General features: G+C 46.6%; 1 protein-coding gene across 2 annotated transcripts; it reads right to left on the bottom strand.

Moving 5' to 3' along the window:
* Positions 1–202: 202 nt before the first annotated feature.
* On the bottom strand, positions 203–12,965 carry LOC133912752 (arabinosyltransferase RRA3-like). Of its 2 annotated transcripts, XM_062355643.1 has the most exons (3): positions 12,596–12,965; positions 1,104–2,208; positions 203–742 (listed from the first exon to the last, which is right to left on the bottom strand). In XM_062355643.1, exons 1-2 carry the CDS (start codon positions 12,779–12,781, stop codon positions 1,123–1,125), a joined length of 1,272 nt encoding a protein of 423 aa, XP_062211627.1. In that variant the 5' UTR covers positions 12,782–12,965; the 3' UTR covers positions 203–742; positions 1,104–1,122. The 2 variants fall into 2 exon arrangements, with proteins under 2 accessions (XP_062211627.1, XP_062211626.1); XM_062355642.1 differs by lacking the exon at positions 203–742 and having other exon boundaries at positions 744–2,208.
* Between the last annotated feature and the right edge of the window lie 13,582 nt (positions 12,966–26,547).

The raw sequence follows: 26,547 nt of genomic DNA, 5'->3' as shown, positions 1-26,547 counted from the left end.
TGTCTTGATGCACGCGCGAGCAGTGATGCAAAATCACTGTTACAGTCTGGTTTTTAGGAAACGGTTTCTCCCAAACCGGGCTACTATTAATATATAATTAGTGAGTATTAATTTATATTAGTATGTTTTAATAAATTGAGATTTAATATGATAAATTAAATACTATAAAGTATATTTATCTAAAATAAATATTATGTTAAAATTTAATTTTTATTTCAATCTAATACAACATATATATACTTATAGAAACAGCCAAACACAATCTCTTCTTAACAAAGCTAGATACATACAATCAACTAAATAAATAGCACTATATACACAGCCCGATTCTCCTTTCTTTTGATTCTTTTCCAGGCCATTGCGCCAGCAGCCTAAGACGATTTGACGGAATGGGGGCATGTTCTGTATCGAGTAGGCACAGTGGCGCTACCTACAGGCGTGGCGACGTGTGAAGAGAAAACGATCGGTGCCTGTAGTGAAGAAGACGGGAAAACGTGCTGAAGCAGCGGGCGGTAGGTACCGGACAACGGGTCGAATGGGCATATGCTGGTGGGTAAGAATGTACATGTTCTCCACGTTGCATTTTGGTTAGCGACGCAGCAGAAAAGAACAAATCAAGATCAGATCACTTTATGTACCTCTAAACCCAGAACACATGAATGGAGCGACGATTTACATCACGGACACAAAATATCTGGTGCTCAAATCCGGTCCACAGCAGTGTTTCACATGATATGCAATCCTGTGGATAATATCAAATTAATCGATGTCATCGAAACTGTTATAGGTTCCCAATACGCAAGCAAAGCCGCGATAAAGGAAACACCAGTATCAAATCAGTATCACAGGTTCAGGGAAACAGCCTCGGTTTTTGGAAGTCGAATGTCAAAAATAAAAATAAAAGGAAGATGCCATCAGCCATCTCAGCTACATGTTTACTACAGAACTGTTCAGGTTAGAGGCTATGAATATGTCAATCAATATAACTGAACTTCAATGGATCCATATAACAGCATAACTAGTCAATTTCGAGAATGTGCCAAGATCCCAGTCCTAATGCCAAGACAATCCCACAAGCATAAAATGGGTATTGATTTCTGTACCTGAAAAACTGCAGTTTTCTCATTCTGATCCATCAGGGAAATGCATCAGTGCATCTTGTTTCCCATTGACATAGAACTCAATGACAGCTTTCATCCGATCTAACTTGTCCGGATGGTAGTTCAAATGCACAATTACTGGCTTTAACTTCTTGAGCTGAGCATCTTTCCGCACAGACTTGAAGAGAACTTTGCTGTTCATAAACAGATATATATCCATGGTTCTTCTGGATGCATGAAGACCTTCATAACCTGGATGAGATGGGAAGAAAAGTTCCTCATTGAAAACTGCCTGGTCCCATGCCTTCTCACGAGAAAGGCGGCCAGCTACACGATCCAGAAGTTCAATAGAAGGAATTGTCGGTCTTATATAGAAAAATCCAGAGTTGTAAACCCAAATCCGCATTGTGTGAGCATATCTTGCCCAGCCCATGGAAGGTTCATCAAACACATCATTGAAACCATAAGCCGTCATTTTGTTGTGGCCATCACTCATGGACTCCACATCAGAATCTCTGTAAAGATGGTCAAATGGGTTCCTCAACAAAATAATATCAATATCAGAGAGGAGAATACTATATCCAAGCTGCAAGAACTCCCTTAAAACACGAAATTTAAGTCCAGACACTGCATGGTTTCCACCAGTTTTTGCAATATTGTCAACACCATCATCAGGATCACGTCGGTACACTGGAACCCCTTTTGATTTGCAGAAGCTTTCTATATTATCATCCAATGCTACCACTAGATAGTTTGGAATACCAACTCGCTTGATGTTGGTAAACCAAACTTCAAGCATCTCTCTTACGTTGGAGTTTGCCAATGCAACAATAAGTTCCTTTTTCACAGCAACATCTTCCAGTATCTTGGCCAACCTGGGATTAACAGTTTCATCAGGGATTACTGTTGGATTTGTTCTCAAAGCCTTGACAGTTCCAAGAGGACCAGCCTTATACAGAGTCTCATCTTTTCTTTGTCCATCTGATTGAAGTTTCATGGATAGTTCATTAATCTGCTTGCTCAGCTCAGCATTCTTCCTCTCTAATGATGCCAACTGGGACTTAAGGTTGGTGACCCTCTCTGATGATTCACAAGCAGTCGAGTCAACCTACATGAATGAGAAAAACACACATCATAAATAGTATTAGAATTTAAGTACCCTTCAGGATAATACATCTAAGTAAACAAGTGAAGAATAAAAAGTAAAGTTATGTCGCACAAAGAAGAAACCAAAAGGATGTATGACTCGGTGTGCTCAGTACCTAATCGTATAGCAATGCTGTTCAATGTAACATCACAGAAAAAGCAATGAGTATAGCAAAAAAATAATAATAATAAGTACAACTTCGCGGTTTATCATGCTTACATGGTTAAGTCACAACTGAGGGAAAAAAAAGCTCCAGGACGCCTTCATTTTGTTCATTTATAACTTCCCGAGTCCATTTTGATCTTTAGTTAAAACAATATTTTAGATTGAGCACAAAAACTATGCTGTCTAGAATGCCATAGGAGCAGTACTTCACATGTTGCGGACTACAAAAATCATATATAGGGCACTTTCAGGATTTCAGGTCATACCTAGCAATACAAAGTTAAACCAAAGTTTGTATCTACTTATTTTCCTCAGAAAAAGAACCCACTTAACTGAACCGAATTTCGCTCCAATGGCTCTCTGTGAATTGGGGTAATGTTTGGATCCCTTGCCTAAACTTGCCAAGCAAGTAAGCAAAGACTAGGGGGATCTCTGTTTGGTTCCCTTGCCTAGCCTTGATTTTGGGCAGGAATGCAGGGCGAGCAAGGATTTCCTTGCTTTGAGGGAGAAACAAATTAACTCTACTCCACTAGCAAGGTAGGTGAGGCTGGGCAAAGGATCCAAACATACTCTAAGTATCCATTCAGGGCTCTGCTTTACAGCACCATTCTTCATATCATACCTTAAGCATTCAAAACTGTTTGGCAAGTTGCGGCTTTGAAGCTTATACGTATGCATTAAAAGTTTAGCACCATCATGGGAACATCTATTGAGTCAAACTGTTAATAAACAAAACAAAAGAGATGTTTGCACTACAGATAAGGCAACTTGATTTTCAATTGGGCAGCATGCACATAGTTCTTTCTTATCACAGTGCCTCTTCTTTGGTCAGTGTCAATTGGGGCTCCTAACCAACATAGTTATCGTCGACGATTTGTGAACCACCGATCTTATGAATACGTGAAAGATGTAGGGGATACTTCTTGTAGCCAAATCGTACACCAAAACATAGAGATTTATACAGGTTAAGGCCAGCTAAAGGATAATAGCCCTATGTCATGTTATCTTGTATTGATCTTCGAGACATACTCCAAGAAGGGGTCTTGACTAGCCTAGATGGATCTAAACCTAATCGATAGCTCCTTACATGTAGTCTCGACGAGATGTTGAGATCGATCGCGAGTACAGAAGGCTCGAGAGCTTGAGGCTTTTGCATGCTTGGGCAATGGGTCTTGAGGCTTCTGTATTCTTGGGCACCCTCGGAGGACCCAGAAGAATGGCAAGCTCTTTTCCATGGGCCGGGCGATGAAGCAGTTCAGCGAGATCACCCTTCCGACTAAGCATTGTGTCCTTGATAGACCTCAATGGATTCATGTCTATGATGGCTTATATTTTCTCTGGATTTGCTTCAATGTCTCTCCGAGATACCAAGCATCCCAGCAGCCGGCCACAAAAACACACTTCTCCATATTCAATCGTAAACCTGCCTTCCGAAGGTTAGCAAAGGTCTCCTCTAAGTCGGCTCCACGGTCCCCTTGCATTGGCTTCAAACAACGATGTCATCGGCGGCTACATTGCAGACCAGCTAGGTGCAAAGGACCTTGCTTACCAACCACACGAAAGTGGCCCCGACGTTGCGAAGACCGAACAGCATACGAACATAACATTAAGTCCCACAAGGCGTGATGAAGCTTGTTTTCACTTCGTCCTCTTCGACCATTCAGACTTGATGGTACCTAGAATACACGTCGAGGAAGCTCATCAGCTCCGATCCCACGGTTGCATTCACCAGCTGGTCTATCCTAGCTAAGGGGAAGTCGTCCTTTGGGCACGTCTTGTTCAAATCAGTGAAATCTACACACATGCGCCACTTGTCATTGTTCTTCACTAGCACCGGGTTCGCCAACCAATCCGGGTGAATGACCTCTGAATCACTCCTACCGCAAGCAGTTTCTTGACTTCTTCCCGAGCGGCCTCCTAACAATAAGTAGACATCTTCCAGAGCTTCTTCCTGGGTTTTACCTCCGAATCCACATTCAAGCGATGTTCTGTCAACTCCTTAGGCACTTCATTCTTAGGGCGTAATGGGATTCGCTTTATGTTACCCTCAGGCTTGGCTTTCGGCAGTGGGCTCTCTTGCTCCTCCATATCTGCTTTGGACAACAGGTGCACCTTTTGTTGACCGGGGGTATGACCATGTTCTATCCTTCGGGCAGTGACTTATACCCCCAAACGGAGATGACACCCATAGAGCCAAGCATCTTCATGCACAGGTAGCCATGGTGTACTACTGCATCGAACTTGGATAGAGTTCCCCTCCCGAAGATAGCATTATACTCAGGAGCGGAGCCAACCCTTTTTATCAGAGGGGCCTTGAAGATTGCTTGCTTAATCCCTCCTTCAAGGCTACGTCATGGGAGCATGACTTGGTAGTATAACCAGCATCTTCATCGTGTACCACGCAATACAACAGCCAAGGTCGCCCAGTACCGCGGCCTCAACCCCATGCCGAGCTTCCACCTCTCTGCTTGCTTCTATCCTTACCTTCTTTAATGTTGAGTATGTTTTGCTTGTGACCCCTTGACTGGTGAAATGATGGCGATAGGATCGTTGGGTCTCCTTCGAATGTTCCTCGAGGCGTTTTTTCCTCATTTGTCCTATGAATTCGGGCCTCCGAGGTCGGCTTATCAACGTGCCTCCGAAGGTTGTCCTCTTCAGCCCTCGAGTACTCTTCCATCTTAGTGAACAACTCATCTACGTCCTTGACCGGTTTGCGCGCCAGGCGTGACGACAATGCCCCTGGCCAGAGCCCCTGTCGTGCAACATCTATCACAGTGTCATCGCTGAGGCCCTTCGTCTGGCACTTCACTCATATGAAACACTGGGTGAACTCGTTTAGGCTTTCGTCTTCCTTTCGCTTCACCGCAAGCAGATCCCCAACGGTGACCAGAGCCGCATAGTTGCCTTGGAAGTGTGAGAATAGCACCTCTCGAAGCTACTCCAAAGAGTATATTTTCCCGCAGGGAGGGAGTTGTACCATGAGAGAGCGTTGTACCATGAGAGGGCAATCCCCTTGATGGCCAGGGCAAAGGCCTTAGCCATAGTTGAGTCATCACGAATTCCCTTGGGTCGGTCTCGCTGTTGTACAGGTGTAGCCGCAGCATCTTAAACCCCGGAGGCCATGATCGCATTTGCAGGCCCGGAGACAGTGGAGAGGTCTGGTCTACTACCCACAGACAGAGAAGTTCTTCCAACCCTCGGCGATGAGCCACTTCCGAGTCCCCCCCTCCCCCCGAAGGCCCTTGCTGGGAGGATATAGATTGACGAAGGGACCTGAGCTCTTCACGTAGCTCCTAAATCTGCTTGTTAGCTTCCTCCCACGACGTCTGTACTGCGTGGTGTTGCCTTCGCGAGCTCCAGCTTCATGGTCCCCTTGGGCGTCCGGTGCAGTCACACGATCCTCTCGAATATCCGATGTGGCCGCTCGATCCTCTTAAGTGCCTAGCGCAATCGCCTCGGATGTTCTGGTTTCGCCTTCTCCAACTTTGCCGACTCAAGGTACCTCAACCTAGGGGGCCTCGCCCGAAGCTCCAACCCTTCGATCGCCATGGCTTCTCCTTGCTGCGAAGGTGTAGTCGAATCCCCTTCAGCATCCTTAGCTTCCTACGCTCTTCCCTTCCTAGTTTTCGATGGCATGACGAATTACCATGTGGTCATGGGTTCGATCCCCGCGGACGGCGCTAAATGTTGGAATCTTGATCGCAACACAATAAACAGTAGACTTGTAACAGTGTGTATAATGATTGTTCCCTTGATATTACATCAGTTAGGTGAGGGTATTTATAACCATATCTCAACCACCCCAATCATCATTACATTTTTGTCCCTTATCCACAAGAATATTCCACTTAACACCAGAGAATATCCTAGGATATTCCTAAGATATTACCACCAATGTACATTTACAAAGCCTTATCCTAACTGGGCCCGACACGTGTCCAAAGGGACCCGCATCGGGTCTCCCTTCAGGGCTACTAGTTATCTTCTCGCCAGATTCTTGCTAAGCTACAAGTTCCTCTTGAGGTAGGCCTTCGTTCTCTTATCGGTGGTCTTTTCACCACATCCCTTTGTCTTTAGGGCTTCGTTGTATCCCTTCATCCTCTGGGCTTCGCCACATCCCCTCATCCTTCGAGCCTCACGTCCGGGCTTCGCCTCTCGAGCTTCGCTATCGCTTTCACCCTTTGGTATTTATTTCTTCATGTGCTCCCTTCGGGATCATTGCTTGCACCCTCAGACCTCCAGCCCTTTGTTGTACGCCATCCGGCCTAATCCCTACAGCGCATAGGGAAAAACATCTCTATCTCGATGTTAGTCTGGCTACCTTGCTTTTGGGGGTGGCTGATATAGCCGAAGTCAACGAACAGGGGATAAGTGGTACCATTCCCCCGACAGTCTCCTTATCAGGTTGGTCCTGAGCCGTCATGTTGAGACTTCGCTTGTCGCAGCAAAGGCCTGCCTTGGGGCAGCCTCGGATGGTAATGACTCCCTCAGGTCCTGGAATCTTCACACATTGGTAAGCATATTGCGCGACAGGTATGAATTTGGCTAGGGTTGGTCGTCCTAAGATGGCGTTGTATGTCGTCTCAAAATCAACGACGTCAGATAGAATTTTTCTGTTTGAAAGTTGTCGGGCTTCCCAAAAGTGACGGGAAGAGATATTTGGCTGATAGGCTTGACCGAAGATCCAGGTACTATCCAGTGGAAGGCCTAGGTAACCGTCTTGATTGCAAATCGAGAGATCTGCATCACATCGAGTGCACCCGTAAAGAGGATGTTCAGAGAACTTCCACAAGGATTAGCACTCGAGTAACCTTGCAGTTGTTGATCGTTGGCTTGACACAATTGGGAAGCGGCCTAGCAGTACGAAGCTATCGGGGTAGTCATCATGGCTGAAAGAGATTTCGACATTAAACCACTTGACAATCTGGCGACTCTTGGGGACAGCTGGAAGCACTTCTAGAGCCACCGTCTTGCACTGCCTTTTAGACTCGCAAGACGCCGAGCCGCCGAACATATGATCAACGATCATGCCCCCTCTTGGTAGGATATCGTGTCTGAGTCGTCATCGCTGGAGCTAGTCCCTACTCTAGATCGTGGTCTGGGTCTTCTTCCCCTTAACCTTGTCGACCTCAACCTTGATTAGTTTTTGGTAGATGCAACATTAAGTAGGTTGTGGCCGTCAGTCTACTGGAAGTCACACCAGGGCTTGGCGAAGCATTTGCTAGTGCCCAGCTGATGGCCCTTGCCCCGGGATGAGCGGGGACGCTTGTCGGGAAAATCTACCAAAACTTCATCGGTTTTAGTTTTCTTACCCTTACCTCATTTGGAGTTCTTGCGCTTACTCTTCGCCAAGTCGTCATCTAGTACGGGTTAGGGGCGCTTGATATCTTAGCCCCTTTCCTTGATGAACAGAAGAGCCTCTTCGGCATTAGCCGCCTTGTCGACGATCTCCATGGGTTCTTTGACCATCTTAGGCTCTTTCTTAGCGACATCCTCAACGCATCGTCGGCTCCTAACCCCTCAAGTGAATGTTTGGATGACGTCATAGTCGTTTATCTTCGAGATGGTGTTCCAGGTGTTGCTGAAGCATTGAATGAATTTGCGCAAGGTTTCCTTCTTCTGCATAACACGAAAAAGGTCATTCTTCTTGCCGAGGAGAATATGCGTGCCTTGGAAGTTGACTCTAAATAAGTCGGAAAACTGTTCTCATGAGTAGATCATCATTAGCAGTAGATTGGTCAGCCAGGTCCTGGCAACCCCTCAAGGGTTGTGAGGAGGTAGTTAGGCATAACCTTTTCATCCCCACCAACCGCTTGGATAGTTGTGGTGTAGATTTGAAGAAACTCAATAGGATTAATGGTCCCGTCGTACTTCTCGATCAATGCGGGTCGGAACCAAGCTAGCCAATCAACCCTCTGTAGATCCAGAGAGAGCCTGGCACCCCGGTCGATCCGAGTAACCACAGGAGCTCTGCCCACTAGAGTTGGAGACCAGCCGCGACTTCTACTCGAATGACATCGGGATGATCTCTGGTTAGGTCGCTTAGGAGAAGTCAACTACTCCTCGAGGGTCCTCGAGCGTCTTGCCTCCTCGATGACTTCGCACAGATCGTTACTGGGGTAGTTCCTAATCGGCGAGGTCTTGCGACGATGAGGAGCTCGGTTATCTTCCCGGCTAGTCTTGTTCCGGGGATTGAGTCTCTCGAAATCTAAATCATTACTAGAAGGATCAGCGTAGGACTTCCCCCGATTAGAGCTGTTCGTGGCTGCCGCTTGATGAGAGTTCTCGACCTGAACCAGAGCTTCCTTGGACATGTCGATCATTAGGTTGAGCCAGCCCTTGCCTTCAGGGGTAGTAAGATATGTAGTGAGGGCTGTCAAAGGGCTTCCTGTAGAAGTAGGAGCCTCTATGCCATAGTAGATCTAAAACACTAGGTTTCTTTTTGATGATTGGAAGACGTGAGATCTGGGATCCCGTTGGGATTCTGGACTAGAGTAGTTGTCACCAGTCGAGGCTGATTGTTATTTCCCGTTACCGAATCAATGAGATTTCGCTGATTTGCGGGATCGTCATCATGATTGGATGGACCAGCACCCTCATCTCCAATGGCGAAGACTTCTCAGGGGTAATCTCTGGTAGAGGAGTCCAAATCCATCATGGACTTGTCATCAAAGGAGACCTCCGGGTAGGTACTTCGACAATCCATGTTGTTGGAAACCGCAGGGGAAGATCCCGATCTACAGCGAACATCGCTTGCTCGATTGTCTTGGTCACCAGGCGATTCGAGCTCGATGCCATAGTCTCTGGCACATTGATCCATAAAACTACTTACATCGTCATTGGAATCGTTAACAATAAGGTCATCGCCTAGATCCACCCGATCGACCACCGGGTCCTTGTTGATTGAAAGGGTAAAATTGTCGTTGAACCCCTCATCCAAGAAGCCGGTTCTCGGTGCAAACTTAGATGGAGTTGGCGACATGTGTGACGAGGATTCGGCATCTTTGGTCGTAATCCCCACGTACGATGCCAGCTATTGACGATTTGTGAACCACCGATCTTATGAATGCGTGAAGGATGTAGAAGATACTCCCTGTAGTTAAATTGTATGCTAAAATGCAAAGATTTGTACAAATTCAGGCCTCTCGAAGAATAATAGGCATATAACCTGTTGTTTTGTATTGATCTTCGAGACACATTATAAGGGGAGGTCTTAGATAGCCTAGATGGATCTAAAGTCGAGGTCTCCTTGCGTGGCCTAGATGGACATATGCTCCGAAAATACAGGAAACCCTGGGGGATCTAGATATGTATAAGATACTAATATATGGTAGTTTTATAGTACCCATCGTTAGTTACTTTCTTCGTAGGCATAGTAATCTTGTATGGAATTGCTTACTGTTTCAGAATGCATTGCAATTTTCTTTTCTCTGATTACAAAGAAGAGCGTGCACACAAACACCACACTCACATATGTATGAAATGTGAGCACTACGAATGAAACCAAGGTGGATTGAGTCGTATCCCCATGACTCCACTACCCCACTAAGAGGTGGTTCCCCGAATGTAGCTTGTGTGGTTTTCTGTTAATCATGTAATATGCATATAAGGTCCATTAAAATGATGATGAACCACTTCACGGAGCAATCACGTGACACTTGCTTACATATATGCTAGTTCTTACTTCTTAGAACATTATATCAACAGCAGACTCTACCAACAGGCTGTACTTATTAGTTACTAATGCTACAAAAATAGTCCCGGACTCTGCTGGAACTGGGATCTAAGTTCAACTCAACTTGAGCCCAATCTGAGCCAAGCTCTAACCATCATTCAAGCTGAGCTTGATCCCTGATAAGCTCAAGCTTGAACAGGATCAAAGAAATGCAAGTGTAGAATCTCATGATATATATTATATACTAACGACTCAGCCTACCTCCCTGCAGTCTCATTCCTCATCCAACACTCAGAAGTTAAAATTTAAGCCACTGTCTAATCCATTAGCTGTCTGGACATTCAACCTCATGTCACAACCATTGTCACAATACCACTATATCCTGTTGTGGCTAGATGATGCAGCCTCAACGCCTGGAGGGCCAACCTTCCCTGTTGTACCTGCCACGGTAATTTAGGGCACAGAAGATCTAGCATCCTATTCCCTCCAGAGCAATGGAACTGCTTGCTTATTCATCTTGTTATAAGATGATCTCACGATTAGGTTTTTTTATTTTGGCAGAGGTATATGTTAGGCAGTATTTTGTGTTGGCGGAGGTTTAGTGAGGCTGAATCAAGGGTACCACAAGAAGGTGTGGTCATGTGGAACAGGGATGTAAAATTCAGAACCTAAGAACACCTACAAAAACTTTTACACTTCATTCTCTCGTACCCTAATCATTCAAACAGAACATCCATTGCAAATAGGTGAACACCACCTATATGTTTGCCACAATTCAGACTTTCCATCATCACTTAAATTCCTCTCCGTGCTTTCCAGATAAACAGATTCATTTATGTAATCAGAATCTACATCAGTTTTATGCACCAAGACTTGTTTGATGGCTTGCATACCAGCTTGGTCAGATGGATAAAGAATAAAGACAAAATATAGTGTTTGGAAGAAATCCCATGTGTCCACAAAAAATGCGTCCTACAGAAATGATGCAGAATATAACCTTTTCTTTACCTGGAAGTATGTGCAAGTTGAATCATAAATTCTTAATGCTACTCTACAGTTTCCAAAATGAGCAAATGCAAACATTCACAGTTAGTATATGTGTGCAGCCATTGTAGCAGTACTTTTCATTTTTCCCATCTATGAGATAAGAACATCTGCCAAAATAAGGTGATTCAAAATGGTGCGCTACATGTAAGAAAGGATGCCATTATTTTCTTGACTGTAGCACTAACCCAAATAACACAAAGATTCTCAATGCAAAGTCTAATTGTTCTAAAGAATGCATACAAAATCAACATTAGGCTGAGTGGCAGACTAGTTGTGTAAGCAAAAGTCCTATCAAGAGAAACCACACCTCAGAAAACCATTAAGATGATGAGAAAATGTAGCTACCATCTCACCTAATAAGATTATACTTCAATGAGTTGTTTAGAATCAACTAACCATCCATGCACTGTCTCACTTTCTTGAAAAACACATGGACTTCTATGAATTGAAAGATCACAATGACGACAACATTGTATGACAGGTTAATAATAAATAGGTAACAATAGGATATTGTCTGATTCAGTAATGTATTTCTGCGCAGGTGTTTGACCATACATTTTTCACATAACAAAACTATTGTTAATTGATCCTCTGAAAATAAACATCTGCTTTCAGCAATGATATGTTACAGAACTAAGAGCATGGTGGAGGGGTGATTACTAATCATGAACCCATGAATATGTAATTAATAAACATCACCCATAAGACCACGACTCAAGAAACAAATGAGAAGGAAAATGCTAATAAACGTTCCGTAACGTAGGACTCAGTCATCCATTATAAAGTCAACCCCGCACTAATTATGCTTTGTGCCGTTACCAACAGTGTCTGATCTCCTGTCAAGAAAAAAAAACAATGACTGATCTAACTTATCACCCCACTCTAACTGTCTCACACAGTTTCAGCAAAGCTGAACATAGCAGAGATTGCCAGCCATAGACACAGTTCATGCACTTTGCAATGCAATCTAGGCTCGTGTTCAGTCAGTATCATCGATTCGCCTACAAGGTCATCAATCGTGCTACCAACCACCTTATGAAAAAAATCTGCGACAAGCTGAGAAACAACGCAAATGTTGAAAATGGAAGCATACCAACAACAAACTTCTACAGGTGCCACAACCCATACTCCATGCACCCACGTAATTCATCAACAAATACTACCCATTCAATCTATAAGACAAATCGTGCTTAAAAAATACACTTAATACTAACCCCAATTATCTACTTAAGCTTCTAATCCCAGCAGGCCAGCACTTCCTTGGATCTGCACATTGCATGCTCTCAGAAATAGACACTTTATGTTTCTTCACATCTTTAATGGTTGGTCCAGGATAGTAAGATACCGTGATTCCCAACAACCACAGTAAACCTCCAAGATCTTTTTATTATTATTTTTAATACCGTGATTCCCAACAACCGCAGGTAACAAAACAAGACAGGGAGGATTAAAGAGCAGTACATGGAGCGGCCATTGGAGAGCAGAGGCGGACGGGCGGAAGAAGAGGCCGTCGGGGTAGAGGAAGGCGAAGACGCAGCCGAGCGCGACGCCGACGGCGACCGCGACCGCGATGCGGGACCCGCGTGACAAGGGCTTCCCCCCGCCGCGTAGCATGAGGGGGGCGTCCCGCCGCCCGGCTAAGGCCATCTGGGGATCTCGCAGGCGGAGGTGGGATGAGATCGGACGAAAAACAGGAGGTGGAAGGGTTTAGAGTTATTTTTCTTTCGATTTTGCCCCCCGTTGGAGGGGGAAGTGGGAGGGACTATTTCGAGGTCACCCGCCAGCATGGAACCCAGCGAACGGGCGCACGTGTCGCTTCCACCTTTTTCCCAGTTTCCCGTTGCGCGCGCAGCAGGGCCAGCCTCCCCGGAACGTTTTCCTTTGCGTGTGGTCCGGCAAAGGGTCAGGCAAGCTGGAGACAGCTTCTGACAGCTCACAGAAAAGCCATCGGCTGCATCTAGGGTCTATTATATTTGGTACTTTAGGGTCTATTACCCACAAAACATGATAGTATATTATATTTGGTACTTTAGGTTTAAACTTGAAAAGATTTGATGTTCCAATATTTTGGCTCGTTAATAAAAAATTATTAATAATTCCAATCTTTTTCTGGAAAATGTTAACTTTTTACTCTGAACTTAAAATACTTTAACAAATTGAAGCTTTTATTCATGTAATTTTTTCTTGTTCTATGAATCTGAACTTTTCTTTAGAAATACAGGCTTTTTATTATCATTTTTAATTTTAACTCTTAGTTTAGAACTTTTTATTAAAACAATAATGTTTTTTCTTCTTATTTGTTTCTTTTTTAATACTTAATTGAAGCTTTTTATACAAAATTATAACCTCTTGATCTGCATTTAAAACTTATTTGAAGTTTTTTATTTACAGTTTGCACCATTTTACGTGGGCCCAGGTGGGACAGTGACCTCACCTCTCACCGTCTTACGTGAAGGAAGGTAGGCCAACAGCCACGTCCTGGGTCATCCTGCTTTCGTAGGCTTAGCGTCTGTTTGATTGTACTGAGATTTTTAGCTTTTAGTTTTTTTTTTATTGATGGTTTTTTATTACTAGTTTTTTAGTAAATTTTTAGTTTTTTAAGTATATTAAGAAAAGTTTATCTCAATCAGTTTTTCAACTTTCAGTTTGTTTTCTTATAAACTAGCTTGTCAACTTTTTCAGCAGCTCACAACTGGTTGTTTAGTTCGACTTCTAATTTCTAAGAAGCAAAAGCTTGAGATTAACCACAATGATTTTGGGAAAATTGGCTAGGAGAATACGCGTGGACCTGGACCCTAGCATTGTGGCTTACAAGTGAGCATTTGGGTCTAATCTCGTCTAGAACCTAAGCATGGGCTAGGTTAGGCTGACAAAAAGCCCAGGCCTAACCTCAAACTCTTGTTGGGTAAAAAAATTGGGCCACGGTAGGGTCGGACTCTAGGGCTTGGGCCGTGTAGCCTAATGATTTTAGTATTAGAAAATAATTAAATTTTATGTTTCGGATCGGGCACGAGCATGCCTATTTTCTGGGGCCTGCAATTTGATGTCCAAGCCCACCCATAATGGCTAGCGGGCCTAATATGGGTCCAAAATTGGGCCAAGGTTAGGCTTCTTTTACTCTGGTCTACTTGTTGATGTACCATAAGCACACAAAATTAATAACCACAAGCTCAAGGATCAATGTATCATTTTGTTTAGAGTATTTCGAGATTTATGGATCTCAAGGAAAATAGATCCTTAGCTAATTACCTAGACTTCTACTACTAACCAGAATATTGATGAATTGCGCAGTGTGAATGAACTAGTTACACAGGAAGTAGGTTGTAAGGTTCGTAAGTAGTGAGGAATAAATAATTAATAGTTCAGATATTACCAGAAATATGGTATGTTCTAATGATATAATACAAATCGTACACGTGTTTCAGTTTCTATGGAACTACTATATAAAACACGAGTTGATTCCCGTATTACCTCTTTCCCTACCCTTCTCTCATATAATAAAAACCACTAAAATTCAAATAATTTACCTAATTTTGCTATCCACCCTCGTACTCTAGCATCTACGTCTTATTACCGATTACATATATGGAACCGGTTTTACTAATGAAAATCTCTACTATAAAAAGCACGAGTTGGTTCATGCATTGTCCCACCTCCCTACCTATCTAATAAAAACCAGATAAAAAACAACTACCGTCCCTAGAAAACCCAGAGAAAATGTAAAAAATCAGAAAGAGGAGACACATCTGCTTCGTGAGCCCAACACTGTCACGTCACAAAAATGATACGCCGTAAATAAGCATCACTTAACCATTATCGCATGTGTTATCACTTGTGTTGTTACGTAATTCTCCGACAAGTTTAGTTCAAAGATGTTTCAAACACCCTAGAGATGGTTTAGAGCTCCATAGAAAGCCTTAGATACTTAGGAGAAGAAAGGGAAGGGAAAGTAGGAATACTTCGAGGGCCGGAGATCGAAGAAGGGGACTCTCACTCTCGAAGGACTTCCCCAAGCATCTCCCCTCTTCTCCCTTGCTAGAGACCAACCGTTCACCTCAAGCTACACCATTACCCTGGGAGCCGATCTGCAAATCAAAGCCTTCCCGAAGAAAACCCATCCACTAGAAAGCTTTAATTCACTAAGGTGAGGCTTCCCTTACAATTTTCCATTGTTTCCGAGCTCAATTCGACCCCCTCCCCCCGATGTCATTTAGGCCCAAAACTCAACCTAGCGTAGGTCCAATCCATGGGGCATTTTGAGTTTAGCTCGGTGAAGGTAGTCCAAATCACTTTAGAAACACTTCACTAGTCCATAGAGCATTTAGGTACCATCTGTGATAGAGAGTCTCGTCGGAGCTCTCACCGGCAACCCCGCAATGGTGCTACCGGTAAGGCCTGGTGGTCTGACTGCTGCTAAGGCCGGTCTGACTACCAGTTGGGACTGGAAGGTTCGAAGTGAGGGCTCTATACAGGGGTTAGATCGTCGCTAGGACCGGTCTGACCATTAGTGGGCGGTCTGACCGTCGGAGCAACATCGATTCGACCGCCAGCCCCCAAAACTATATGTTGGCCACCGGTCTGACCACCACCTAGGGCCAGTCTGACTACCAACCACTGAAGGCTTAATGCACTTTAAGTTGGCTTATCCGAGATTTCACGCTTTGAAGCCCTAGTCCCTTAGCGGTATTTTGTGATTGTTTTTTAGTCTTGGCGCTCCACTATTACTTGAGCATGCATTTATGCATCCTTTTTGCATTGTTCATTTATTTATGTATTACACTCGTGTTTCTTTTAGGGAGCATCGATCCGACAGTTCAGGCGAGCGAGGGCGACATCAAGGCACCCCACTTTTGTGAATTCTGTGCGGGTAGCATTAGATAGCCAGCAGAGCAACAAGGCAAGTATTTAAGCATATTAAACCCTAATGTTGAATTGAATGAAGTCAAAATTTGATAAATTATTCTTATGTATGTTTGCATGAGTAGCGAGTCGATGTTGGGCAAAAAATAAGTAGAACCTATATTGTATTATATATCCTCTACCTTGAATTATTGATTATCCTTATCCTTGTCACCTCAATAATATTGTTGATGTCTGGCCTTAGAGTTGTTCGACATGCTTAGCAATGCATAGGTCCTCGATAGAAGTCGAGCAACTGTGATGCCGTTGTTCACAAGCTTAGAGCTTACTTAATGTTTCACACTATTGATTATGTTGTTGAGATGGTTGAGATATGAGAATGGGACGAAATGTGGGTGGTGTTAGAGGTATTATCTGCCCTAAAGGAGGTTCCCAGGATAGTTCAGGGAAGGAGCCCAGATACCATAGATCACCTTCCATTGGTTAAGCACCGACCGTTGGCCACCCTTGGCTTTAGCTCTTACTGTACTCACTACATGCTCATCTAATGATAAGGTAAGCCGAATACCTCTGTAGCTATGATCATTTGGGCCTGAACATCGACGGTGTGAGCGAACCAGCTTGTAGAGGTATCTAGTTTGCTTCAGGAGTAGCTCTGGATACCATCACGCCGAGCGATGTATGTTTCAAATGTTTGGAACTTATTGGGAAAGGTTGTCACAAGTAGCCCTTGTATGAATCTGTGTAGTTATGGAAGCTGTATGGTCCTCGTGTCATGTGGGTAAAGGAATATCCCGCTGCAGGGTGTAAAAATAGTTTGAACTGTCGCGCTCTTGGTCATGAGCATGTCTTCTGTCCATACACACCATCGTAGAGTCACAAGTTGTGATTTGTGGTTGGATATGTTGGTCATAGGGAAGATGGTTCGTGTTACATACGTGTTTATGATGGTTCTAGTTACATTTATGTACAGTTGGACATTGCAGGGTATAATGGTTTTATTGTTTGTTAAGTTTAGGTGCTCACACATATGTCTAGGTTTCTTAATCATATTAATATACTTAATCTTGAGGTCCTTTTCTCACTAGTAGCTCAATGCATAATCCTTGGAGTCGAGTTATTTATATGTGCTCTATATGGATTAAGTCTTGCGAGTACCTTTGTATTCAGCTGCTTTACAGGTTTTGCAGTGAGGAAGAAACAGTGTTTGGCTACTTCACGTCTGCCGAGGGTGGTGGCGGGTATGAGTAGTGCATCCTACTCAGTTTGCATGCTTTTGTGATGGAGCGTAAGGGCATATGACTCCATCCTCCTTTTTCCATTTATAGCTTTAGTTTTCGCTGCATAGTTTTTTTGTTGGTTAGGAGTTGAGCAGGTTTTAGTCTCATCCTAACTCTCTTTGCTGTAAATTGTAATAACTTTGTAGTGCTTAAGAGCTTGTAATATAATGTTAATTAATTTCTCTTTCTTAAGATGTGTTGTCATGCTATATATTGTAAAGATATGTGTTCCGATCTTGAGCACAAAACACGTGCCGGAACCATTAGAATGGTATTCTGGTTAATCATCGAGGTTGTGATTATGAATAATGATCCTTCTAGTGATTAGTTAGAATATTATTTAGACAGTTTTTCCAAAAAACTCTACCACTTCCCATCACACGCGCACATCCGCCTCCTCCGACACCAGCGAGAGGAGGAGACCACATCGATGGACGGTGGCCTCGACAGTGAGTGGGAGGATGAGAGCTTCCTAGGACGAGGTTGTCGCCTCCTGCAACCCTAACTTCACTCCTACTCCCACTCTGGCCCCCGCCCCTCGTCACCCATGACCCCCCCGGACCGCCACTCCCATCTCATACCTCCTTGCTGCCTTTGCCTGTGCTTCTGCCTCAGTCTCATACCTCCCCACCGCTTCTGTGGGAGCTCACCTAGCGCCCGCCACGGTCAGCTACAATGAGGTGATGACTATGGTCGGCCGCGGCTTTTCCCGGTGGCTTAGGAGAGTGACCGGGGTGTCTGGCCCCTCTGACGGTGACCGCTTCATGGGTACGGATGGTGGCGTGGGTGCTAAGAGGGAGCGGGAAGCGAGGGAGGTCAAGAGGCCCAAGGTGATTTCTCTATGTGCGGAGCTACTCATTTGGCTATTTGCATTTGTGGTCTATTGACGCTTTTGATCTTGCCCTCTGCAGAGGGAGCTGAACCGTGTCTCCAAGCAAATGAATGGCTTGGTGCGTACCTTATATTATCATCACTGGCTGCATTCTGTATTTCTATAATTTTTTTTTGAGCTGTGCATTTTGCTCAACCTTGTTTGAAGTTACATTGAGATGAGGACTGTGGCTAGTGGCAAACTCTGCTGATATGTCAATTAGTGGGTATTGTTACAAGTTAACTTGTATGATCAGCACGAGGTGATCCGTTGCAATCTTGTATGCAGAAAAATAATGCACCGAGCTGAGAAAGGACAAAACTAGGAAAGATCTTCGTATCAAGGCTAAAGAAGCGGAAATTCAAAATCTCAAAAAAGCAAACGTGTAAGCGTACTGCTGGTTTTTAGTAAATTCACATTATTTCACTCACCATGATGCTGAAGGTCAGCAAAACATATACGGGTCGTGCATTTCATCTGTATATGAAGAGTTTGAACATGACCAGACTAACAGGTTCTGACTAATGGACCATCCTGAATAGTGTGTGTGTGTGGGGGGGGGGGGGGTTGAGTGTTTTTTGAAGTCTTAGTTGATGCACATGTCTTGCTTACTGCATTTTAGTTCATTTCCTAGACGTTGACACTTCTTTTTTGCGTGTGTATTTAGGGGCTTTGCTGGCAAAGATATTTGTGGCGCAGGGATGGACATTGATCACTCTGTTCATGTCCTGCAAACGGGGCTTTACATGTTGTGGGTTCTTGGGCGTCCACAAGAACAGACAAGTCAAATGGTGAAGTTAAGGAGGGTCATTCCTTTCGAGAAGATTTGTGTTTGAAGCAAAGATACCAAACTGATTTGCCTGAGGCCTTGGAAGTGTGGCATCGCACCATGATCGATAACAGTAAGATTTTCAGCTCATTTTGAAGCTGATATTCTTTCTTACCCACCACCTTTTAATCTTATTGGTGATTTTACTTCCGAATGAACAGCAACAAGTTCATCTGGAGGAGTGTCCTCCGGCCTCCGTGGCTCCGCCTTGAGCCCCCGATGCCGCCGGCCTCTATGGCTCCCCTCCAGCCTCTGCGGTTCCGCCCCGAGCCCCCAAAGTTGCCGGCTCCGCGGCTCCCCTATGGCCTCCAGTCGATCCTTTATGTGCTTGTGGATGGACCTTCCCCTTTTAGAGCTTTGCACCAGAACAGCTTGCATGGTCCAATCCCTTCAGAGATCAAGAACTGCAAAGAGCTCAAGGCAATGTACGCTTGTTGAATATCTAACTATATAGTATATACGTATAAAGGGTATACTATATATGGACAAGGTATGCCGTGTGTATGCTTAACAGCTCCTGATATTATAGAACTGAATATGTGATACCTGATACTACCAGAGATCTAGAAGATGCATACTAGGAAGGTCTCAATTGGTTACCCAACTCGAGAAGACGCATTCCTTTGATGGATCGCTCACGCTTCAAGCCTCAGGGGCTGGCATCATACTCAAATCTTTGATAGGCGATGAACTCAAGTATGTTGTTCAATTATATTTTAAAAGCTTCCAACAATGTTGCAGAATACGATGGACTGGTAAATGGCCTTCGCATAGCTGCGTCACTTGGAATCAGATGACTTCTCATGACAGCTAATCGTAAACCAAGTGCAAAAGGAGTACCAGTGCTCAGACGACAATATGGCGGCTTACTTGTATGAGGTGCAAAAGCTTGAGAAAAAGTTCGAAGGGCTAGAAGTAATGCACATCAAAAGAAGTGATAACTCTGGTACGGATGAACTTTCTAGACTCGCTTCTTCTCGAGCACTAGTGCTCGTAAGAGTCTTCGTTGAGAAACTCCTCAAACCTCTATCCTGACAGTTCGACGAACAGATGTTAACCAACCCGACCAGAAGTCTAGCCAGACCAGCGAGGCAAAAACCGCAGACACGGTAGCTGCATTACTCGAATGCAAGTCGACTTGGATGACTCTGTACCAAGCCTATCTTGAAGGTAGAGACATCCCTAACGATGATGCATCTACAGAGAAAATTGCTCGTAAGACCAAGCTATACGCTTTGGTAGATGACAAGCTCTACCGAAAGGGGAGTAACGGAATCTTGATAAAGTGCATCACTCAGGAAGAGGACAATAAATTATTGCTCAATATCCATGGAGGCATGTGTGGTAATCATGTGTCTTATCACGCCTTGGTCGAAAAAGCTTTCTGCCAGAGATTCTATTGGCTGACTGCCATCCAGGATGCTTCTGAGCTATTTAAAAAGTGGGAGATCTGCCAATTTTTCAGAAGGTGGACCACTCAACTGGCCCAAGCTCTTCAAACAATTCCTCTTTCTTGGCATTTCTCTATCTGGAGCTTGGATATCCTAGGACCATTATCAAGGGTCCAAGATGGTTACAAGTTCCTATTCATCGCTATCAACACATTCACTAAGTGTATTGAGGCCGAACCCGTTGTGAAGATAATCGCGGAAGCAACTAAGAAGTTCATGAGGAGCATAATTACCTTATTAGTAATTCCACATCAGATAATTATAGATAACGGTAGCTAGGTCAAAAGCGGGACCTTTATTATGTTATGTGAAGAATTTGGCATTAAAACTTGTTTCGCCTCTGTAGCTCACCCGCAGAATAATGGTCAGGTTGAGCGCGCCAATGGTATAGTCTTGCAGGGTCTCAAAACTCAGGTTTTCGATAGGCTGAAGGCCTACTCGAAATGATGGGTGAAAGAGCTTCCCTCAATGCTATGGGTCGTTCGTACCTCGACTAACAGGGCCACTGGTGAAACTCTGCTCTTTTTAGTCTACGGACCAGAAGCAGTGCTCTCGACTGAATGGCAGTTTGGATCACCTTGAGTCAAAAATTACTCTAAAGAGGGGCAAGAGCAGTTACGAGCAGACAGCATCAATTTACTCGAGGAGTACCGTGATCGAGCATCAATTCAAATGGCTAAGTATCAGCAAGCGTTGCGTAGATATCATAGTCGGAAAGTCTAGCCCAGGAGACTTGCTACTGGATATCTTATTCTACGAAAGGTGTAGAAATAGACCCGACACCATAAGTTATCACCTAAGTGGGAAGAACCCTACATAGTAGTTGAAGTTACTCGACCTAGATCAGTATGGTTATCTACTCCAAATGGTGAGATACTTGAGTCCACAGCTGCTAAGTCAAGAGATACAGATACGAACTTCCTTGCTCGGGAGATAAGTCCATCCAGCATAGAGCACGCCACGACCAGTGAACACTTTTCCATTCTGCGACCTCTCAAACAAGCAGACCAGAGACACGTGCAGGTGGAAATGCGACCAAGAGTCCCCACGGTTTGGTGGTGTCCGGGGTAGGACTGACCAGACCGAGCACGACAGCCCGCCCCTGGGGTCTAAGTGGTCCCGACCACTCTTTGTTCAAGTGGTAGGATTACCTGAGAACCCTAGAGACTCGGTAGTGCCTGGGGTACTGCCAAGCCAGCCGAACACCACGGCCACCATAAAGGACCTCGGTCAGCCATCGCCGTCTGTACGGTACACCTAACTACTGTCTGTTTCTGTCATTCTGGAAAAAACGAGCATGTGGGCAGGGTTTTGTGCGTGAGGAGACCATCTCACCGAACAGATTAGAATGCGAGGGTCCCGAGGATAACTCGGGAACAATAGTTTATTGCATATTGTATGAAAGGAAAATTGATATGACTTTAGTTACTCACCGGACAAGTGTCAGCCTTCCGGCCGACTAATCCAGGAAGGGTACACGCCCCAAGCTCGGGGTACCCGGGAACTTGGTTCCCTTGCACTGGAAGGCAGGTGAGAGAACCAGGGGCTAGGCGGTCCTGACCACTTATGCCCGAGTGGTAGGATTACCCGAGGACCCCGTAGGCTCGAGCAGCGCCCTGGGCACTGAGGCCCTTGCGGTCGGGCTGCTTTGTTCTTGATCATTGATTTGTAAGCTTAAGAAAATAGGAAAAGACTCTTTGCTTGGTGCGCTCTATTAGTGCGGTACTCATTATAGACTGCTCTCATTTTTGACCCGAGACCCTCGAATACCCGGACCGGCTAAGTGTACAGATAGAGGCATAACCAAGAGGTCCAATAGTTCAGTGGCGCCTGGGGTAGGACTGGCCAGACCGAGCACTGACAGCCCGCCCCTAGGGTCTAGGCGGTCCCGACCACTCTTTGCTCAAGCGGTAGGATTACCCGAGAACCTCAGAGGCTCAGTGATGCTCTGGGCACTGCCATGCAGCTGGATACCACGGCCTACCACAACAGACTTAAGTCAGCAGCTACTGCCTGCGCGCATACTGACCGAGATTCGTTTTTATCAATGGAAAAAATGAGAGAGCATGTTTTTCTCGCATAATCGAGCATCTCACTAAACAGATTAAACATATGGATTCTAGTGAAAAAACTCAAAATAAGAGTGTATATTGACAATTTTGTACAAGGTTGGTAACTTACATGGTTGGTGGCTGCCCCCGGCTAACATGGGCAGGGGGAACCCCTGGCCTAGTTGGCCCGAGCACAAACATGTCTGCCTAGGGATAGAATTTGTGTAGATGCTCGATGTTCCACGCGTTTGGGAGCGACTGCCCGTCCTCCGCAGCCAGCCGAAACGAGCTTTGTTGCGGGACACCGATCACGGTGAAGGGACCTTCCCACATAGGGGACAGTTTATTCTGCCCTTCGCGTGATTGAGCGCGTCGAAGAACTAGATCCCTGACCTCGAGTGACCGGGCTCGGATGTGACGCTGATGATAGCACCACAGGCTTTGCTGGTATCTGGCTGCTCGGACGGCGGCGCGTCGCCGACGCGCCTTCAAGTGGTCGACGTCATCGCGTCTTCGCTGTTCCTGTTCGCCTTTTGAGTAGGCATTCACCCGAGGGGAGCCAAGAGTGAGCTCAGAGGGCAGGACCGCCTCAGCGCCATACACGAGGAAGAATGGAGTCTCCCCGGTGGCACGGCTCGGCGTGGTCCGGCTAGCGCATAACACAGCAGGCAGCTCGTCGATCCACCCTTTCCCGTGCTTTGCGAGCATGTTGTAGGTCCGGGTTTAGAGCCCCTTCAATATCTCAGCATTTGCACGCTCGACCTGCCCATTGCTCCGAGGATGAGCAACAAAGGCGAAGCAGAGCTTGATGTTAAGGTCCTCGCAGTAGTCCCCGAACAGGGCACTTGTGAACTGGGTGCCATTATCGATGATGATCCTGTTCGGGACGCCGAAGCGGCTTGTGATACTGCGGATGAATTGAAGCGCCGTATTCTTGGTAACCTTGATAACTGGGACCGCCTCCAGCCACTTGGTGAACTTGTCGATGGCGACGTAGAGGTACTCATAGCCCTCGGTTGCTCGTGGGAATGGACCCAGGATGTCTAGCCCCCAGACCGCGAAGGGCATGATAGGGGGATGGTATGGAGAGCCTGAGCTGGCTGGTGAATCTACTTTGCGTGGAATTGGCATGCCCTGCAGCGCCGAACCAACTCAGAAGCGTCCTGGAGAGCTGTAGACCAGTAGAAACCTTACCGAAAGGCCTTCCCGACTAGCGTGCGGAACGATGCATGGCCACTGCACTCGCCCTCATGGATCTCAGTGAGAAGCTCACTGCCTTCTGCCCGGGTGATGCATTTCAGGAGGACACCGTCCGTGCCGCGCCGATAGAGAACCCCATCTACTATGGCATAGCGTTTGGACTACCGTGCAATCCTCTTGGCAGAGGCATCATCCCTAGGAAGGATATTTTCTTTCAAGTACCCTCGGATCTCATCGATCCACGAGGCATCTTGAGAACCACCGGCAAGCATCGCGCACTCACCGGGCGGCGGCACCCTGACGGGACTTCCCACTGAGGGCGCCGCCTGGGTTCCCTCACTAGGCTCGAGGGTTCCCCTTCGCCCTGGTCGGCAGGCAGGACAGATGACCGTGTGAGCCGTTCTTCAAAGGCTCCGGCTGGGACGAGCACCTGGGCAGAGGCCAGGCGAGAGAGGTCATCGGCCAGAGCATTGTCGCGGTGAGATATGTACCACAACTCCAGGCCGTCGAAGTGCCTCTCCAGCCTCCTGACTTCCGCCACGTATGCCACCATCTGAGGACCCGTGCACTGGTATTCCTTGTATACTTAGTTGACCACCAGTTGGGAGTCTCCCTTGACCAGCAGGCGCCGAATCCCGAGGCCCACCGCTGCTCGGAGGCCAGCGATGAGGCCCTCATACTCCGCCATGTTGTTGGTTGATCGGAAGTGCAGCTGTACAACGTACCAGAGTACTTCACCTGTTGGGGAGGTGAGAACCACTCCAGCCCCCGCGCCTTTCAGCGTGAGGGAGCCATCGAAGTGCATGACCCAGTACCTGGGCCCATCTTGCCCGGGGTACGTGGAAATCTCTTCATGGTCGATCTTGGGGACTGGCATCCACTCCGCCACGAAGTCAGACAGGGCCTGACTTTTGATTGCCTGGCGATTGACGAAGTGCAGATCGAACACTGCCAGCTCCACTGCCCACTTGACGATACGCCCAGTGCCTTCTCGATTCCGGAGGATTGGCCCCAGTGGATATGTTGTGACCACCGAGACCTTGTGCATCTGGAAGTAGTGGCGTAGCTTCCTGGAAGCGACGAGCACGGCATAGAGCATCTTCTGGGCCTGGGGATACCTTGTCTTGGCGTCTCGGAGGACTTCACTGACGAAGTACACCGGTCGCTGTACATGGCGGGCCTGGACTGTGGCCTCTCTTGAGGACTTGTCACAGCCCCCGAGCTCGGCGAAGTGGTCGGGGCCGGCCGTGCTCTCGGGCTCAACTCCCTAGTCGGGAGGAGCTGTGGTCTCGGGCTCGACTCCCTGCTCGGGAGGAGCCCCGAGAACTAAAGGCTGCTCGGGGGTGGTCGGGAGTTGGGACCCAGCACCTTGCCCCGAGCACTTGTCACGCTCCACCACCAGCACCATGCTCACGACCTGAGGGGTGGCCGAGATGTAGAGCAATAAAGGTTCGCCCTCAGAGGGGGCCACCAGTACGGGTGGTGAGGTAAGGTACTTCCGCAAGTCTTGGAAGGCCTGCTCGGCCTCCGGTGTCCAGTCAAAGTGATCGGTCTTCTTCAGGAGTTTGAAGAGAGGGAGCCCTCGCTCCCCAAGCTTGGAGATAAAGCGTCCCAGGACCGCCATGCAGCCAGCGAGACACTGGACTTCCTTGAGTCAAGCCGGGGGGCGCATCTGCTCGATGGCCTGGATCTTCTCTGGGTTGGCCTCGATTCCCCAGCTGGAAACCATGAAACTGAGGAGCTTGCCCGCAGGTACCCCGAAGACGCACTTCTTGGGGTTGAGCTTTAAGCGGGTAGTGCGGAGACTGTTGAAAGTCTTGACTAAATCTTCCAGCAAGGTGGCGCGGTCTCGGGACTTGACCACGAGATCTTTGATATAAGCCTCGACATTGCGACCAACCTGCGGATCAAGGGTAATGCGCACGGCCCGCTGGAAAGATGACCCAGCGTTGCGCAAACCGAAAGGCATTGAGACATAACAATATGTCCCCACCAGGGTAGTAAAAGAAGTTTTTTCCTTGTCCTGTTTGGCCATGCGGATTTGGTGATAACCCGAATTTGTATCTAAAAACACAAAAGATCGCACCCTGCAATAGCATCTACAATTTGATCTATGCGGGGTAAAGGAAAAGGATCTTTTGGATAAGCCTTGTTTAAGTCGGTGTAGTCGACACACATGTGAAGCTTGCCGTTGGCCTTCGGGACGATGACTGAGTTTGCCAGCCACAATGGGTGGAGGACCTCTTTGATGAAGCCGGCGTCAAGGAGCTTGCTGACTTGCTCCCGGATGAATTTCTGGCGCTCGGGCACTTGCCGCCGGACCTTCTGCCTCACCGGTCGTGCGTCAGAGCGCACAGCAAGGTGGTGCTTGATCACCTCCCTAGGGATCCTGGGCATATCGGACGGCTGCCATGCAAACATGTCGATGTTAGCCCGGAGGAAGGCGACAAGAGCGCTTTCCTATTTGCCGCCCAGGTCACCGCTAATCCGGACGACCTGGGAGGAGTCTTCGCCCACCACGACCTCCTTCGTGGGAACGGAGGCGTCGGCGGCGAGTAGGGGTTTGGATGAAGAGGGTCCCGAGACCCCAAGGTGACCTTCGACCTCGGCTCGAGCAGAGACCAAGGCCGAGTAGAGCTGCTTGGCGCAGGAGACGACGCTGCCGGTCTCGGCGGGCACGAAGATGGGGCCTGCAGGGCCCAGTATCTTAACTGTGAGGTAGGCATAGTGTGTGACCACCATGAACCGAGCGAGCACCGGGTGCCCGAGTATGGCATTGTAGGGGAGAGGGAATTCTGTGACATCGAAGATGACGTTCTCCGTCCGAAAATTGTCCCGACTCCCGAATGTTACGGGCAGCTCAACCTACCC

Source organism: Phragmites australis, chromosome 3, assembly GCF_958298935.1.
Source record: "Phragmites australis chromosome 3, lpPhrAust1.1, whole genome shotgun sequence".
Lineage (NCBI taxonomy): Eukaryota > Viridiplantae > Streptophyta > Magnoliopsida > Poales > Poaceae > Phragmites > Phragmites australis.
Note: the sequence above shows the minus strand (reverse complement) of the source record. Positions and strands in the feature narration are given on the sequence as shown.